We start from the raw sequence: 17,610 nt of genomic DNA, 5'->3' as shown, positions 1-17,610 counted from the left end.
CACTGGAGGCATTCTTGCGTTTAAGGATATAGCTCCTCACGTCATCACACTTCCACCATACAATAGGCTGACTTGAACAACACAACAGTCAGTATAACATTCTTTGCATCTCCACATGATTGCAGTTTGAGAACGGTTACGCAGTTGGATCAGACAAGGCTGTAACTTCCAGAACATGATCTGTCCTTTACAGAGCCAGTTAAGTGGATTCTCTGGATAAGTCTGCAGATTCTCAGACAACAGGCTGCTTTCAAGCTAGTTACAATCTTCAGTACTTAAGAGGGGTACTATTTTATCTTTCACTGTTCAAACCTAAGTTAAAGATTTTGAATGACTACACAGATTCACAATCAAGTACTGTAATTGTAACACTTTTTACTAAAATTTCAAAGCTGGATCTTTGTGAAATTACATGTGGAGTATTGCAGCCAAAAATAAAAAACATTCTTTTTAAACACTACAGCAGAAAGTAGTAGAAAGCTTTAAGATGAGGAGAGAGACATTTTTCTCTGTTTTTCTTCATAACCTTTAGTGAGGTATTTGTAATGATAACATTGTGTCAAACATGCAACATACTGTATATCTAGGGAAGATAGCCAGATCTGTTGAATGCAGAATGATCCTTCTCCCTTGTGAGAGCTGCTGTGATGTTTTGTGAAACCAAGAGATTTGAAAGCCCTCTCTTCCTGTTTCCACAGATCCTGCTTGAGAAGACATCAGCAATGGTGTATGACCAGTCAATGGATAATATAAAGCCCTCCTCACATTCGACCCTCTTTACTTACCTCCTGTTCCAGAATACCAGTCAAAAAGACAACACAACCCTCCTGGCTGGGCTGATACGAGCAGAATGCAACAAGGATGACTCCATCCCCCAACAGAATGACACCTTTTCCACCTATGAGTTGACACCTGGAGAACTTGTAGCTACCAGCATGGTCTTTGGAGTACTCTGGCTAATCTCTGTTTTTGGGAATGCCTTGGTCTGCTTGGTAATTCACCGCAGTAGGAGAACTCAGTCCACGACTAACTACTTTGTGGTGTCTATGGCATGCGCTGACCTGCTTCTCAGCCTGGGCTGCACCCCTTTTGTCTTGCTCCAAGTGACGTCGGGCCGCTGGATGCTGAGTGGTGTGATGTGCAAGGTGGTCAGGTATGTCCAGTACCTCTCCCCTGGTGTCCAAGTCTATGTCTTGCTATCAATCTGTATGGACAGATTCTATACCATTGTTTACCCACTGAGTTTCAAAGTGTCTAGAGAGAAAGCCAAGAAGATGATCATTGCCTCTTGGGTTTTTGATGCAGCCTTTGTGTCTCCGTGCTTCTTTTTTTACGGCTCAGTACAGGACAACAGTTGCAATTTCTTCCTCCCAGATACGTGGGAGGGAATTATCTATGGCACTGTCCATCTTCTTTTTGGGTTTCTTCTCCCTTCTGTTCTCATTCTCTTGTTCTATCAGAAGGTTGTCAAGTACATTTGGAGAATAGGCACCGACGGTCGGACAGTAAGGAGGACCATGAACATAGTTCCCCGGACTAAAGTGAAGACTATCAAAATGTTCTTGATGCTGAATTCAGTATTTCTATTGTCCTGGCTGCCATTCTATGTTACACAACTCTGGTACCCCAAGGACTGGAACTCAAGGCAAGGGGCTTTGGTTTTCATGGTAGTTACCTGGATATCTTTCAGCTCCTCAGCATCCAAGCCTACCCTCTACTCCATTTACAATGCCAATTTCCGGCGTGGAATGAAAGAGACCTTCTGCATGTCTTCAATGAAGTGTTACAGGAGCAATGCCTACACAATCACCACTAGTTCGAGGATAGCCAAAAAGAACTATGTGGGAATAGCAGAAATACCTGTGCCTGCAAAGACCATCACCAAAGACTCCATATATGACACTTTTGACAGGGAAGCAAAAGAGAAAAAGCTTGCATGGCCTATCAATACAAACCCACCAAACACATTTGTATAACCTAATTTAGATACCTGGATGCAAAATGAGAACAACATTAGCAGCAAGAAAATAATAAAGCTTTATCTGTATCTGCAGTCATCACCTTTCTATAAATTGTGCTCTACGCAATGGCATTTTATTAACTTTCATTTTGCAAAATACTTTGAATGTCTTTTTTAACTTACAGTGTATCTTAATGCAATTTAAAATTGTCCTTTTAACATTACATTGAAGCATTGGTACAAAGTGTGTTTTGATGCAATGTAACCATATAGCAATATCATACAGATGTCAGAATGGAGATAGTGGGCTCTGTCTCCAGAGACACAGTGGCTGTGACCAGGAAGCCCTAGTTCTGCTGCTCTAGGATGTGGACAGATGATTATGGCTTGTGAATCCCAAATCAGATACTCTGTATCAGCCTGGCCAGTATTGACCTTTAAGGCAGGGAAGACTTTGACATTACTCTGGTCAACCTGGTCAAAAAGAATCCAAGGATTGTGAAAGCGCATGTGAAAGCACACCTTACCATTGGCTTGGCTTCTCTAAGAATGGGTATTGTTCATGAGGATTGTGTCCCCTCTCTAGCTGCCACCCAAGCTGTATCTTCTTTCTACAGAGAGACCTGACCTGCGGAGTATGTTTCTGAAGATCACGCTGTTTGTGTTTCTCCTAGTGCACCGCAGGCTTGTTGTGGGCAATGTAGATAAATACTCATTAAACAGGGATACAGTGGGGGCAACTAATTACTAATGAATCTGTCAGTTACTTTTTGCTGAAAAGATTCATTTTCATGTGGAATCAAACATTTGGCCACAATCTAATTGATGCATTATGAAAACAAAATAAGTGTATCATTTCTTGGGCCTGTATTGCAAAATGTAGGAGTAATTAGGGTGGTGAGGACTCTGTAAGCACTGAAAAGGTTGCACTCTTTTTGCCACCAGTGCTGAATATGAGAAAATGAAAGGGAGAGTTTCCATAATAGCTGAATAATCTGCTATACATTTTTAACCAACTCTTAAAATTGTTTTTCTTTCTCTTCCTCTGAACCAAACATTTTGCTGTTGTGTTAATATTATTATTTTTTAAATCACTGAATATTTTAACTGCGTCAGAAATACCTACTAGTACAATACATTTTACAACTACAGTTCTTCAGAGCCTATTGTCCTTAATTATGGTAAATCAGAAGATGTCAGAATGCCAAACTGTTCCAATATCAGAATAAGCAGCAACAATGTATATGCAGTGAAGATGTCAGTTTCAGTTTCTCTTTATTTCCCGTTCTAGAAGCCAGAGTTTGCAGTAGATAAATCAGTTATGAAGTAATAAATTCACCTTCATGTAAAACTAAACAATATTTTATAATATTATTTCAATTAGTGAAATATACTGATATATATATATACACAAACGCAATCTGGAACACATTAAAATAAAACAGATCATGTGATTTCCTCATGTGTAGCTTTCTTCACACTGGGCACAAGTTTATTTCCAAAAATTATGTATATACATTGTACATGTATTCACATGTTTTTGAGAAGTTGGAATTCAAATCAAGGCAGAGTAGTAATGTATTGCAGAATAAAAAATTTGAATCACAGGTAGCAGGAATCTACCACACTGAGACTACTGCATTACATTGCACTAAATCTCCAATTACATAGTACTTTAATGATTCTGAACTCTGCCAGATGAATGAAGCACAGGTCTACGCCAATTTCTGGAATTCCCATGAAGCACTGATAAGTCCAATCCAGCATCTCCACCCTCTCTTGAGGTAACTACAGCGAGGTGGTTTCCAGAACAGATACATATTCAAGAAATCCTTACACATTTCATAATTATTCATATGCAATTATTTTTAATGCAATTATTAAGAAAAAAAGATAATTTCCTTATTATTGAGTTTCCTTTTTAGCAGAAACAAGCTGATTTCAAAGTGAAAGAGGAATTTTCAAGTCAGAGCACTCAGAAGCACCTCTTCTGACAAATGCTTAAGACAATACTGTATATGCTTTCGAGAATCCCTGATTTCTGTATACAATTTAAACTGTCAAAACATCTCATTTCTAACTATATAGGAAATGTAACTGCATTGCACTTCAGTAGAGGTGTTCAGAAAACACTGCATTTACCTCCAAATAGTTTTGAACATTTAAATACTTAATCATTATTCTGACAGCCTAGCACTTTCATATAAAGTAATAATGAATTGTTCTGTCACAGTAAAGCACATAAAATCCATCAAAACATGGAATAAATAAAGTTAAGTACTGTGTTAAATTTACAAGAGGGTGATTTTGTGCATTTAAGATAGCAATGTTTTTCACTGTCTGCAGTAAAAGATCTAGTTATATAAAGGTTGTTATACACCCCTTGGTATTCATATTCTTATAAAATTGAGCATGCTTTTATAGATACAAGGCCACCAAAGACCTGACAGATATTCACTTCTAAAGCATCTTGGCAAGTTTTAAAGCCCTAATAAAAACTGTCTTTTTCAAAATGGAGACGTACAGTATGCGTCTGCTTATCATATTGACTAGAAACTAAAATGGAAGGCTAAACAAATGTATTCGTATCTTGTAGGTAACACATTTCATTTTTCACTTTCTTCTAATTTTTTAAACAGCAAACTATAAGTAATATTTTATAGACACAAATATTACTTTAATTCTGGTTCACATTCATTTTGTGCCTTGCAAAATTATGTACCATCCTCACTGCTATATTTATGTACAAATAATGTTTAACCCCATTGCTTGAAATAGCACAAATATCACGTTTAAGTAGATGAGTGTCAGAATATTCTGGTATTCTGAAGGTGCTAGTAGTGCATTGCATTGCATGTTGGTTAACTTATCCATGTCATTTGGTTCGCATTCAGTGCCGAGAAGGCTTTTCAAAAGCTATTTTTGTTAAAGTACCGAGATGACATCATAGGTAATCTATAGCAGAAATGAACATGAGTAACAGGAAATGGAGCTAGAAAATGACATTCAGGAAGGACTGTAGGAAACTTCAGATGATATGAACCAATCATGAGAATGTACTGTAAGTAATGAATAAGGAGTCCATGTTACCCTTTGTGCAGAACAGGTCACTAGGAGTTTCTTAATCTAAGGAATTTATCAAGCAGCTGTTCCACAATTCCTACTTTCAGTCCAGAATATGTTGAACCTTCGTTTTCTTTTGTCCCCTGTTCCTACGTCCAAAGAAAGTTTGATCTTGTGATTGCAGTTGCCTTCATCAGTGTTGTAAATATCTCAATCGCAAATCATGTTCTTGTACTTCATTTAATATCGTTTTTTTAAATTTCTGTCCTCTGTATCATTCCTGTCAAAGTTCTAAGTGTCTAAATGTTTTATTAGACCTCCAAAATGTCATAAATGCACAACGTGAGACCATTTGTTGGCAGCAATTTTTAAAAAATCAATGAATTGTATAATAAATGACAAAGACTCTGAGATCAATGATAAAGACGAGATGTGTATTGTCAATAGACAAGTATCTATTGTTTTGATATTCTACATTCAAGACAATGAACTCAGATTAAATAGTTAGGCTTCACTGCTCACAACACCACTGTCAAACCTAACCAACGGCCCCATGTTATGTTTTCTACAAGTAACTCATACAAAGGAGTCAAAAGAGATGCTAGACCAGCTTTAATAGCATAAACTGTGAGTTATACTAACAAAAAATAGATATTTGTAATTTAAGCAATCAGACATCATATATCTTTTTTTGGAAATGTAAAAATATAGCTTTGCCACTCACAATAAACTTTACAATACTTACAATTGAACAACAGTAAGGAAAAGTAAGTAATTGAAGAGAATGTGACATTCACAAAATTTACTCAGACATGCAATTGTTTCTAAAACTTAAACATTGATTAAAAACAGCATAACTGTCTAGACAATTCAATTCTTCCAACTCCAACTCCAAAAATAATTTTACTTTTTCCTGCATTAGTTTCAGCCAGATATATTAACAAACAGGATGTTTTTCCAACTTTTCATTTCTGAGTGTTTTTAATACAATACTACAGAGCGGATATATTCAGCCCTGCTGAATTTCCGATAACACTTACAATAGGGGTTGAAACTGCAATTCACATAATGTGATTAATGGAATACATTAATAAAGTATTAACAGAGTGATATAAGTGTGCTAATAATCAACATCCATGGTAGATTTACTGCACCATTATAACAAAACCATAGCCCTAGGATTATTTACAGAAGGTAACTTATTACACCTATAATACTTTATGAATGTATAAACAGTTAGCTTTTTATCTTGGGGGATCAGTGATTGGGGTTCCAGACTCAAAACCGGGAGGATGTGTGTTTATAATCCAGCTGAGATATGGCTGGTACTTCACCCATATTGCTCCAGTAAAATACCCAGCTGTATTTTGCTAGGTAAAAATTTAAATCAATGTGGATAAAAATATCAGTCAAATTAGCATCCATTTAATTAATTTTCCAACCCCTAAACTAAAGTGTGACTTTTTTTCTAGTGCAAGCTATAATTAAAGTGCAAAACATAACCGGACACATTTGTCAATTAATTTGACTTAGATGGAGGCTAAAAGAAGATAGCAGGTAATATAAATTGAGGTGTAACACAACTCCAAGAAATATGAAACCGCAAATGAACAAATGCCTGTTTCCTTCAAATATGACCCAACATATAACATATAATATAATAATGTATGCATTACTGTGACGTTTTTTTTTATCCACACGGTTAAAACGTGCTTAAAAACCTCTGAACAGTGCTCACTGGGCTCATTGTGCTTTACTGTGTTACTTTTTACATCTGGCATCCTCTTTGGGTAGGATTTCTGCAATTGCAAAATTTTTACATTACAGAGCAGCCTGGTATGTAAAATCATTGAGACCATCTGCAGTAGGTGCCGGTGGTAAGCCAAACAAATGGCAAGAACTCTAGGATCTGCTTCACTGTGAAGTGCATGGCACTAAAACAGGATAGAACTTTATTCAGTAAACTCAAAAATAAGATTTTTTGTTTCAAAGCCTTCACAATGAACTGTTTAACAAAACGATTTTCAAATACAGCTTAAAGAGTATTTCAGCCACTATGACTGAACTATAAGCACTCTTAGCAACAGGACAGAAAATAGACATGAAAACACATTAATAGCTCTAAACTCAAAAGTGCATCAACATAAACAGCTAACAAAAATTTGAACACATGAAAAAATAAATATTTCTTGCATTGCAGATTTTGTCAAAATTATATACTGTACTAGGAGAAGTCATTATATATCACAATAATGGTATAATCGCTATACATATACAATCTACTATTATTGAAATGTTAAAAACCATAACAAAGGAGGCATGACTTTCAAATGTACAGGTTGCTTTTATCAAATTCTCAAACAAACGTACTTGGCAATCATGTTAAATAGGTTTCTGAAGCTCTTCACAATACAGGTATGAAGTTCAAGTTGCAGTCTAGTTAAAATTCTACTACATTCTTTCACGAAAGCTTCTTTAAGCAGTAATTTTTTAAAAAATGTATTTTTTCACAGGTTAAATGAATAATGTCAATTTTTTTTCTATATGTTTATACTGCCTAATTTAGTGTAAATGGACGTTGTCCAAAACTAAAATAATCTGTTTAGCTATGACCCATCTTTAAAGTACTCTGTCTTAATGTTTATCTTGATATTCTATGCTACATTCAGGATAGCTGTGGATAAGATTAAATGCAGACAGATTTTCATATGCTCGGTTACAAATTTAACACTTTTTAACATAAACAATGGGCTAATGAAGAGATGCATTTAATTTGCCAAACAACATGCATCCCAATATGCAAGGCTATACATAATCATGTTTAGTACATGGACTGCAGTACATGTGTACTTACAGACTTAATATAAATATAGACTGATATATAACAGAAAAAATCTGAAATTAGCATTAATCAGATACACATCAAAGTAGTCTTTAGAAACTTATTTTAGACCCACCTTTCTATCTTAACATTCAATATTATTAGATGATAAAAATCTTCTTTTTTTATGATTTCATTATAAATGATCTCTTGGTGATGCAAGGGACTTAAGTGCTCAATTCAATATTCAAATAAATATTATTGTTGTAATTGCCATTTTATATTCAGTAGTATTTAGCCAATACAGGCCAGAACTCAACTCGGGGTACACAGATGGCTTATTAAGGCCATCTGTTTAGTGCCTACACTGCATATGAAGAGCTCTGCAGTTTGCAAAGTCACAGGTCAGGTAACAAGTTTCTTAGAGTGTCCTTTACAACTATCCACTAAAAGGAGGTATGTCCCTAGGGAGACATGGGATTTAGATAGTCTAAGAAGTGGCAGGCTGGTGCAGGAAGACCATCTCAGTATGTAAGAAGTAGAATTAGCCACAACAGGAAACAGCTGATTCTCTCTTATACTCCGGAACAGAAAGAAGCAAAACACTCTGAGTGAGTTTCACTTTTCTGCAGATCCAAAGCACCACCATTTCAGCCTACTCTTTTTGTTACGAAACATAACTAGTATCTTTGATCGCATAATGGAATTATAACTATACTTAGGGGAAAAGGACTGCGGTTTTTATAATTGAGGAAAGATTTGTTTTAGTATCTGCCAGTAACAGCTTGAATCTCTGGAATGCATTGCTTGGTACAGAGTAACAACTCTATATATATTACAGAGCAAATTATCTTGTAAAGGATCTTTTGTTGTTCAGAATCCAGCATTGTCTCCCTATTGTCTGCCACGTGGCTTTTAGTTTGCACTAAGGCTCGTCTATCTTTTCAGGAATGAGAGTAGCTTTGGACTGTAAAAAGCCTGGGTTCAGGGACTTGCAGTCTTTGCTAATAATTTGTAAACAGTAGTATACTGTATGTGTTGATTTGTTAGCTTGCAATAATGTGTAGTAAATAAATATTTGGCTTTTAAGTTTTTGCCTCCTTGTTGCTCCAGCATTTCACTGCAAAAGGGAAAGCACTGTGCCAGAGTAGCAAATAAACCATGCAAACTGCTTGGTAGGCTTACATTCCTGATAATAGAGAGCACGTAGTTATTTTGAATTTAAATTCAGTCTTCATTCACTGTTACCTTTATATAACACTCCCTATTTATAACTATCTATTAACAGCAAAAAATGGAACAAAAAGTATTCAGATCAATAATCACTATACAACATATGTCTTAAATTAAGATAATGTTACAAATATATCCTCATTGTAAGGGGACATTCAAGAAGTTTTTGTTCTCATTTTCTCTAAGAAATTACATTCTATATCATGTACGTTTTATCAAAATGGCACTGATGAACTCTTACAAGATTTGTGATCTTATAAAAACAAGAAAAGGAAATAATGATCTTATAATTTATATCTAGAGGGAAAGACGGAAACAAATTAATCTTCCTTAATTTTTAAGTAACATTTACCATGAGCAACAGTTGCACTATCTAGCTTCATGGAACCTCATTCCTCTAAAGTGCTAAATAACAGACAGGTTTCGATACAACAGGTGAATTGCAAGAAGGTGAATTAATATTGTAATCACATTTAAATGTAGTGAACTGTCTCCTGTTTGCTAGCCTTTGCTGTTTCAAAAGCACCAAACAGGAAACCATATGTAACACTTTATGCCGCAAAACTAGGTAGAATACTGGTAGGGCTGTGAGACAGTATCTTCGTCATGTCATGTCCTTCCATGCCACCTAATACTTGCCCATATCCTGTTATAACATCAGTGAAATAAGATGCATCATTCAAGTGCAAATCACATGTGCTGCTTTCTCAAACTGACCTAATAAGAGTAAGCATTTAACCCAGCAGTTTACGTTTGTTTTTTCATTTTGAGTCACAGGCAGTGTAAAACTGGTGTGTGAAATAGATTCAAAAGGCTCATTTTGTATTTAAAAAAAAGGGGGTCTTTCCGAGAGGCTCCACTAGTAAAGAGCTCTACGATGATGTGCTTGAGCCTGTGTAATGTCTGTAGCCCATTGTGACTGGGTTTCTGCAAGCAGTACTGCACACAAATGTCTGAGTGCTGCCAAGGGTAGGTTAGGGGCTTTCTCGGCTCTCACTGACACAAGGATGTAGCATGCAGGTACTGTCAGTGAAGGGTGCACCTCTCCACCTGTTGGCATTGAATCTCTGTTGCCCATGTGTTAAAAGACAAATGGCGTGTTGGTATGCAGATTGGAGGGGCCAACCTAGACTTCCTCATTTTCCCCTCTGTGCAGTTGTGGGGTTCATAACTGCAAGCTAAGATGTCAAAAGTACACAATGGGCTGTTCTAAATCATGGGACAATGACTAAATTGATCTGCAATTTAATGAAAAATATGAGAATCGCCCTGTATCATCGAAAATAAAATGTATTATTCAGAAACATTGTTTCAAGGTATCCTTATCCTTATTCCAGAGTTTCTTTAGTGAAAGCTGCAAGTTCTTAAACTTTCTTCCTGCCAATGCACAAATACTACAAAGATGTACACCATCTTAAATGTGTGTGCTTATAAAATGTTTGTCTTAATAGCTGTATAACCATATTGTACTTTTATGGGCCAGCATGTATGAATCTGTGTGAGAGGCAGGGGAAAGGGATTCACCTATATGAGTAAGTGAATATTACAGACACTTAGTCACATTTTCAAATCACTGTTTAGGGCCTCCCAAGAGGCAGAAATGATAAAGTTGTGTGCCTGAGCACAGATTGAGCACTATGATCATGTGTTCATTTCAAGAACATGCCACTAGCCAACTCTGACCAGGATTCCCCAAGCGGCACTACACAGCTTTCTAAATGCCACTTAGTGTAGGGTACGATAAGTAGGACTGGGCTCTCCTAGCAACAGAGCAACCCCTGCAGCCTTGCAGGCACTTGGTGGTAGCCTCGGGCTTTGGGTAAGAAACACACCTCTCCTGTAATTGGCGCTGAAGATCTGGTTTCAACGCAGAGGTGCTGCCTGTGACGTGTAGAAAGATGATCGGTTTGAAGATGGATGGGTCAGAGGTGTCTTCCTACATTTCCTCACTTTCAACTGTTTCGTCGCAGAGTTTGTTGCCGAGAGCTGAAAAACACACAACCAGCTGTTCTAAATTGGGTGAATGTAGCAAAAATTATCAGCAATTCTATTTTTTTTAAATAATGCTTAAACAACTACAAGGGCAAATTTTGCAGGGAAGAACTGCGCATCCTGACGCAACCTACTGGTCAGCTTCGATGAAGATACAAATCAAGTTTCCAAAAGGAACAAAGTTCCTCTTCAATGGTGACTTGTATACATCAGTAAGCTTAGTATCACGGAATGATTAAAGCCTGTTCAAATATTCAGAGCACTTAACAATACCTTTCATTAAAGTAAGACATACTAAACAGAGGACATTGGTTTCCAGCCACACATTTTAGCATTATTTGCTTATTTTAATATCAAATACAACCCTACTAACGGGTTTAGGTGCTTGTCCGCTCCATGCTGCATTATGGCAAATTTGTAGTAAGTAAATACGCACACGAGCTCACCATCGCAGGGCTGTCCGAATATGACTATATAGGTTCTTCACTCTGGAAAAAAAATAATCAAAAGCAGAGTAGTTTCAAAATGCAAATGGTTTAGATCTAAATGCTTTTTTCTAAATGGTGTTTAGCAGTCTATGCACAATTGGCATTTTATATCTTATATCCCACACCATTCTTTGCCTTCTCTGTATCTTTCCTCACCTTTATCCAATGTATGAAGATAAGTTGGATAAAGGTAGAAGGTAATTAATACACAATATTAGAGGTCAGAGTCCAGTGCTCTCTGTAGTTTCCTGTAAAATAAAGTAAAATACATTTTCCTGTCCGGGTCGTCATATAATGCTAAATGAAATGACTGCTTACAATAGTCTGCATATACACTTACATTGTCCACAGCTGGCTGTGTTATTCTTGCCATTCTTGATGGTCTTGCTGCTGCTTTGTGAGGTCTTATGCTCATCCCCTGTCAGCAAAGCCTTGATTTCAGAAGGAATCTTTCCTTGATCCATTGCTGAGCACCACTGCTTGTACTGTAACAAACATGGAAAGCTGACTGAAAAAATGACCCCCTGACCCACATACAGACACACATGGTCATCACAGCACACTATTGTATGGTTGTAACCATCACACTGCGAGATTAACATACAACAGGAGTTCAACCTCATAAAACACCTGTAAAGCAACATGGCACTTCCCCAATGTTTTTTTTTTGCCAACCCAATGATCCAGAATGAAAGTGACACATAAATAAAGATAAACTTAATGAGTCCTTAAAACCCAAGAGTTTGCTTTTGTAGTTACTGCAAAGAACACAAAACAGCCAACAAGTGAGATATACACAAGTATCTGATCCCTTTGATCCTTAAGTGCTACAATACTGAATAGAACATGACTCAGAAAAGCTTTACTTGTTTATTTTGCTTGTATTTCTAAACTTTGTTCTTATAAAAATACAGCATAAAGAAAGCAGCCACTGTCAAATCCTGACCCTCTTATATTGTTTGATAGCCTGGAAACCCTAGTAGATCTTAAGCCATGCCTTGCTCTGGTTTATAGCATTATATAAAATAATCTAGATACAATGTGGACACCTGGCTATTGTCAAAATTTCCAGCTTCAAATCAAGGGTAAGTTTGCCAAGATGTAAGGGTCCCAGATTCAGTGATCAAAGCAATTGTTAAGTTACCTTATTGAAGTTCTGGGTAAATAATTAAGTGTCAATCAACAGTCAAGGAACACAGGGAGCAAGAAGGGGAACGAGAGAAGAAAAATCGGAGACCACTCAAGAATAGAAAAAGACGAGAGGAAGAAAGAGAAGAGGGAAGGAGAGAGCTCCTGGTTCCAGTTCACCTGGAAAGATCAGATTGGAGTTGAGTACTTGTACCTTGGTAAGAGAGCTTGCTATTCTGTGGTTTTAAGGGAACTTTGATTTGCTGTGTAAAGAACCCCTCGGTTAACAACGGTTTCTCCTAGTTAGTGAGTGCATTTTTTGAACAGAAATATAGATCTCAAAGCTCATTCTTAGTTACAAAACACTGGCTACCTTCTCCATATTTGAAGTGAACATCTAATAGACACACTGTATCAACCACTCTGGTTCAAGCACACTGATTGATCTGCTGTTCGGAAAATTTCCAAAACAACTGTAGGAGGCAGAGCCTCGTTTTACTTAATTTTTTAAAACTTAGCTGGCCAATCTAACATACTTTCCCATTCTTTCCTTCCACTGTCTGGGTTCCGGCCTTGTGGCCTACAATTGGTAATGAGAATCTATGTCTAGTTGACCTCTGACACTACACCCAGGATACCAGACCCAGGAAGAGTTTGCAAGATCTTCAGTAACATACTCAGATTTTAGACCACATAAATCACTCTCTGATTTGTGTCCTCCATATGAAAAAAAATCTATATAATAACTAAACTACAATATGAACTTTGCCTTTTATGCATCAGTAGATAACCCTAGACAGGACCCTGCCGTCTCTGGAGAGGAGGCAACTTCGGGGACAGGGATTTATTTTCTGTCTTGGAGAGTTTTAGGTTTGCTCTCTTCCATGCACAATGGTCTACTACAGCAGTATATAAAACATTTATTATACAACAGTCTGTGAAGCACTCTTTATATTTACTACAACAAATAAAGACTGACTAACATGACCTTTGCTTCCACTATTGATTATTGATTATTGAGCCATTTACCCACATATTATTAAAATATGTGGGTAAATGGCTATTCTGATTCATAAAAACACTACGCTTCCTGATCTCGCAGATTCTCCATGATATCAGTGTTTCTGAAGAAACTGCACATACGTTAGTCTAGGTTCACAGTCAACCCCTTCTAAGGCCATCCATTTGATCTATTCCCTGTTGTATGGTTTTGCACATCACTGAAATAACTCCAGATTAAAGTGGCTTCATGTGTGATCACAAAACACAGCCTGGTAGCCTAAACTTGTTTTTACACAATCCCACTGTTTCAGATGGCCTACCATCTCCAGCTCCTCCCGCAATGCACAGATGGCTCTCTCCTTGCTGGAGACCAGCTCTTCCAAGTACTGGTATCTGAGCTTCTTCCTGGCCCGGCACTCCCTTGCACTCTGCCGGCTCCTCTCCAGCTTAGCCTTCAGGTCGATCTTAGCTGGCTTGCGGCCACGCTTGCCTGGTTTCTTCACTTTGCCTCCCACCATCTGCAAGAATACAAGGACATCGGTCACCAAGGCCTCACTTCATAGCAGTCTTAGAAATTCAACATAAGTTCTTATCCTGTGCCTATTGTGCACAGGATTCCCAGGCTCCCAGTGGACAAATGTTTGTCTTGTTTGTCTGCCAATCCCAAAAATCATACGCTTGCATGTATTTTCTTTTAACCTCTAGAAATGCTGCAGGTGCTTATGCAACATGCCTGTTTTGTTCCAAATTCACATACAATTTTGAAACCGCTCCTTCTTCTTTCACTTTCCCCTTGCCTGAGAACCTCCCGCCACACGAATGGAAAAAGCATTTCAAAGCAATTGAAAAACATTTTTTTCAAATAACACTAGATATTTGTTTAGTGGAATACAAGCCACAAGGGGTGCTCCTGTGAATATAATGTTCCACTACAGTGACACTTCTTGTAAAATCACAATAAGAATGGGGGAAAAAGGTTATCATTAGACTTTCTTGTACGATTGTAATACGAATTGCGTAGGAAAAAAGAAAACTGGATGGAGTTTAGAGGGACACTTTGGCTTTTGAGCTGTGAGTCAAACTTTACGTTGTTCCCATTATTTTTACAATTTTAAGTGTGACAACACAAGTACTGTACACAGTACTGAATAAACTACAGAATGTTTTCAATGCAAAAAAATCTAAATAAAAACGTAGAAACATCATTTACATATATCATTACAGGTCTACGGAATTCCTTTTTTATATCTATAAATATCAGTACAGTCATAAAATTCAGACGACAATATTCTCAATATTAGGAAACTGAAATCAACCTAAATATTCGGATGATTAAATTAAGCCATGTTTGGTTGATCATTCTGACTGGCTTACGAAAGACTAATCACACACATCGTACAGTGCAACGTAAAACAAACTGGCTGATACTGTTAACTGAGGAATAACTCAGCTTCTGAAATGAAGAAAAGTTCCTTACCTTGCTGTCATCCATTTTGGACCGTCCAGGCTACTGAATTTCCTTCAACAGAAGATAAACGATCTATTTTAAATTTACAAAGACGTGGCAAAATAAGCCAGCAATAAATCAATGACACGGGTCAATGCAAAATAACGAACGTTGCGAAAAATATGAGTATTTTTACGAGAAAACATAAACTCTTCGCATTGTTTACTTCTACTCTCCTGCTTCCTGTTACAATTGCTTCAAAACAGCTGATCCCCCCCACTTTGGAATGATGGGAGTTGATGTTCTTTCTCCGAATGGACGACGGTCCATGTTAAAGCTCAAACTGACCTACAAAGACTACAACACCCAGATATCCGCACATCGAAAAAACACTACCTTCGTCGGTTTACGTTTTGAAAACGTCACTGTTAAGTTTTATCACTCTAAAGCTGGTCAGAAAGTGCAAATAGCGTGGATGAAAATTTAGGTTTCTTTATTGCAGTATTTATAAAAAAATCAAGTAAATAGGAAAAAATAGAAATAAGAATGTAAAAGTATTTCCATATAAGTATCGTATAATATATGTTTTTTTTTTATTTACCCCTCAGTACATTGATATTGAGGTTTCATGGTTTACAAAATAATAACAAGAACATATTTGGGATATATTTAAAAAATAAAAAAAATATTTTTTACACATAGATAACAGACGAAAACAATGGAACCCAATGCAATGAAAAATCACATTAAACACAGCTGGGTCACTACATTCATCCTGTACAGTCTGTTTGCACCATGGCATAATGCCTGTATTTCTACAGGAGAGACACAATTAATCAATGGGAAAGTCAATTAGGTCGTTCCTGGTTGAAGGAGGTCAAAAATGCTGTCTCAGGCAGCAACATGGGGTGAACATAATCCATCAGTGCCTTAAAGTAATTAGCAGCAATTAGCATTGACCTTGACCTTCTAAGGGAATGAGTGCATTCAAACCATACCGGGACAATGTGCCCCACAACCTTACGGAAACTCCAGAAACCATCACTGTTGAAACCAAGTGCTCAGAAATACATTGTTCTTTATGCTGGCACAGTGCTTGAAGTAGAAAAAAAGGAAGCGCTGTTACTTAATGCTGGTAAAATATTTGATAGAAATAGGCCTCTTTATTAGTTTACCGCCTGTTAAACTAGCCCAGTTCAAGTTCAGCTGGATTGAGCTACATGTGCACTCAGGCATTTGCTTAGAATGTGGTGAAGGATGATTAATCTGACCACTTCACACTTCTGCTCTGCTCGGTAGTGCATTGTCTATTTGCACTACTGGATTTGCATAGTCAAATGTGAAGAGTGATTTGTGCACTGCAACCCAACAACTGTATGTTATTCTGCTCTGTCGAGTTCTCAATAGACGGGTATTGATGAAGCTGTCCGCTCATGCCCCTGGTTGAAACGTACTGCCATCTTAACTGCAGTTGTTTTGCCTTGCACTTCAAATCAATGCACAGATATTATGATCCTGGAGTAAGTGCTTCGGCCCACTGTTGCTTATGAAGTCATCATCATGGACAGTGTTGTTAATTAAACATCACCAGCATGTTGAGCTGTCTTGGTCACTGAAGCTCCTGTCAAAGACGAACCAACGATCATTACTCTTTCGAAGCCACGAGTTCTCCACTGACTTTGTGACCTTAGGCATTCTAGGATGTTATTTGTTTAATTATTGCATGAGACAAATCTGTATGGAGGCCCTTGCTTTCAATACACTCTGTGTTTATCATTTACCCAGGTAATTCCATTTTTGTCCACTATCTGTATGTACTTCACCCCTGGGGATTTTGGAAAGGTGATGCTGGACTAAATGGACTGTATTAGAGCACTATGGCTCATTGAAAACAATGTAATCCAAAACTATCTATTCCTGATCATGAGTACCAGTGCATTTGAAGATTTTCTCAACTTTTTAAAGCAGTTGTTTAAAGTTATTAACACTTCAGGATCGAATATGACCTTTCAGGATTGGATGTACCTGGTGTTGGGCGGAGCGGTGGCTCTGTGGCTAAGGATCTGCGTCTGTGACTAGAAGGTTGCTGGTTCAAGTTCCGTGGCTGGCAGAGGGATCCTACTCTGTTGGGCCCCTGAGCGAGGCCCTTAACCCCAACTGCTCCAGGGGTGCTGTACAATGGCAGACCCTGCGCTCTGACCCCAAGCTTCTCTCCGTGTCTGTGTCTCCTTGGAGAAAAGCTGGGGTATGTGAAAAGACAGATTCCTAATGCAAGAAATTGTATAGGGCTAATAAAGAAACATTATTGATTTCTAACGCTGTTTATAGCGTTTACTCTGTGTTCAAGTATCTCTTGTGCAAAACTAGCATGGAACCTTTTGCAATAAAAGAGCTCCAGGAGACTATCCTGTTTTCTTCTGATCCCAAATGAGTACTTGTAAATGCCATAGTTGAAGCCAGAAAAGCAGAAAAAAAT

At 37.5% G+C, this 17,610-nt stretch overlaps 2 protein-coding genes across 5 annotated transcripts; one reads left to right on the top strand and one right to left on the bottom strand.

The window, feature by feature from the left end:
- Positions 1-463: 463 nt before the first annotated feature.
- Positions 464-2,047, top strand: gpr19 (G protein-coupled receptor 19). The gene has a single exon (XM_088644732.1). It carries the CDS (start codon positions 648-650, stop codon positions 1,974-1,976), a length of 1,329 nt encoding a protein of 442 aa, XP_088500858.1. The 5' UTR covers positions 464-647; the 3' UTR covers positions 1,977-2,047.
- A 5,974-nt stretch (positions 2,048-8,021) lies between these two features.
- Positions 8,022-15,427, bottom strand: crebl2 (cAMP responsive element binding protein-like 2). 4 transcript variants are annotated; one of them, XR_015941150.1, is made up of 5 exons: positions 15,165-15,427; positions 14,008-14,205; positions 11,898-12,042; positions 8,670-11,063; positions 8,022-8,637 (listed from the first exon to the last, which is right to left on the bottom strand). XR_015941150.1 is itself a non-coding variant. In XM_088644734.1 (5 exons), coding segments are annotated over exons 1-4 (360 nt in total). In that variant the 5' UTR covers positions 15,180-15,426; the 3' UTR covers positions 8,022-11,063; positions 11,516-11,555. The 4 variants fall into 4 exon arrangements, 2 of the variants coding, with proteins under 2 accessions (XP_088500860.1, XP_088500859.1); XR_015941151.1 differs by adding an exon at positions 11,506-11,557 and having other exon boundaries at positions 8,022-11,063; positions 15,165-15,426; XM_088644734.1 differs by adding an exon at positions 11,516-11,557 and having other exon boundaries at positions 8,022-11,063; positions 15,165-15,426.
- Between the last annotated feature and the right edge of the window lie 2,183 nt (positions 15,428-17,610).

Source organism: Lepisosteus platostomus, chromosome 9, assembly GCF_059453375.1.
Source record: "Lepisosteus platostomus isolate fLepPlt1 chromosome 9, fLepPlt1.hap1, whole genome shotgun sequence".
NCBI classification, from domain to species: domain Eukaryota; kingdom Metazoa; phylum Chordata; class Actinopteri; order Semionotiformes; family Lepisosteidae; genus Lepisosteus; species Lepisosteus platostomus.
This window is presented reverse-complemented; position numbering and strand designations above follow the sequence as displayed.

Coding starts and splice junctions, on each gene's coding strand:
- gpr19 (XM_088644732.1), top strand. CDS start 648: ATGTTTTGTGAAACCAAGAGATTTGAAAGCCCTCTCTTCCTGTTTCCA.
- crebl2 (XM_088644733.1), bottom strand. Junction 12,043..14,007: donor TGCGGGAGGAGCTGGAGATG/GTAGGCCATCTG, acceptor TGTTTGTTACAG/TACAAGCAGTGGTGCTCAGC. Junction 11,064..11,897: donor CACAGCCAGCTGTGGACAAT/GTAAGTGTATAT, acceptor TGTGTTTTTCAG/CTCTCGGCAACAAACTCTGC.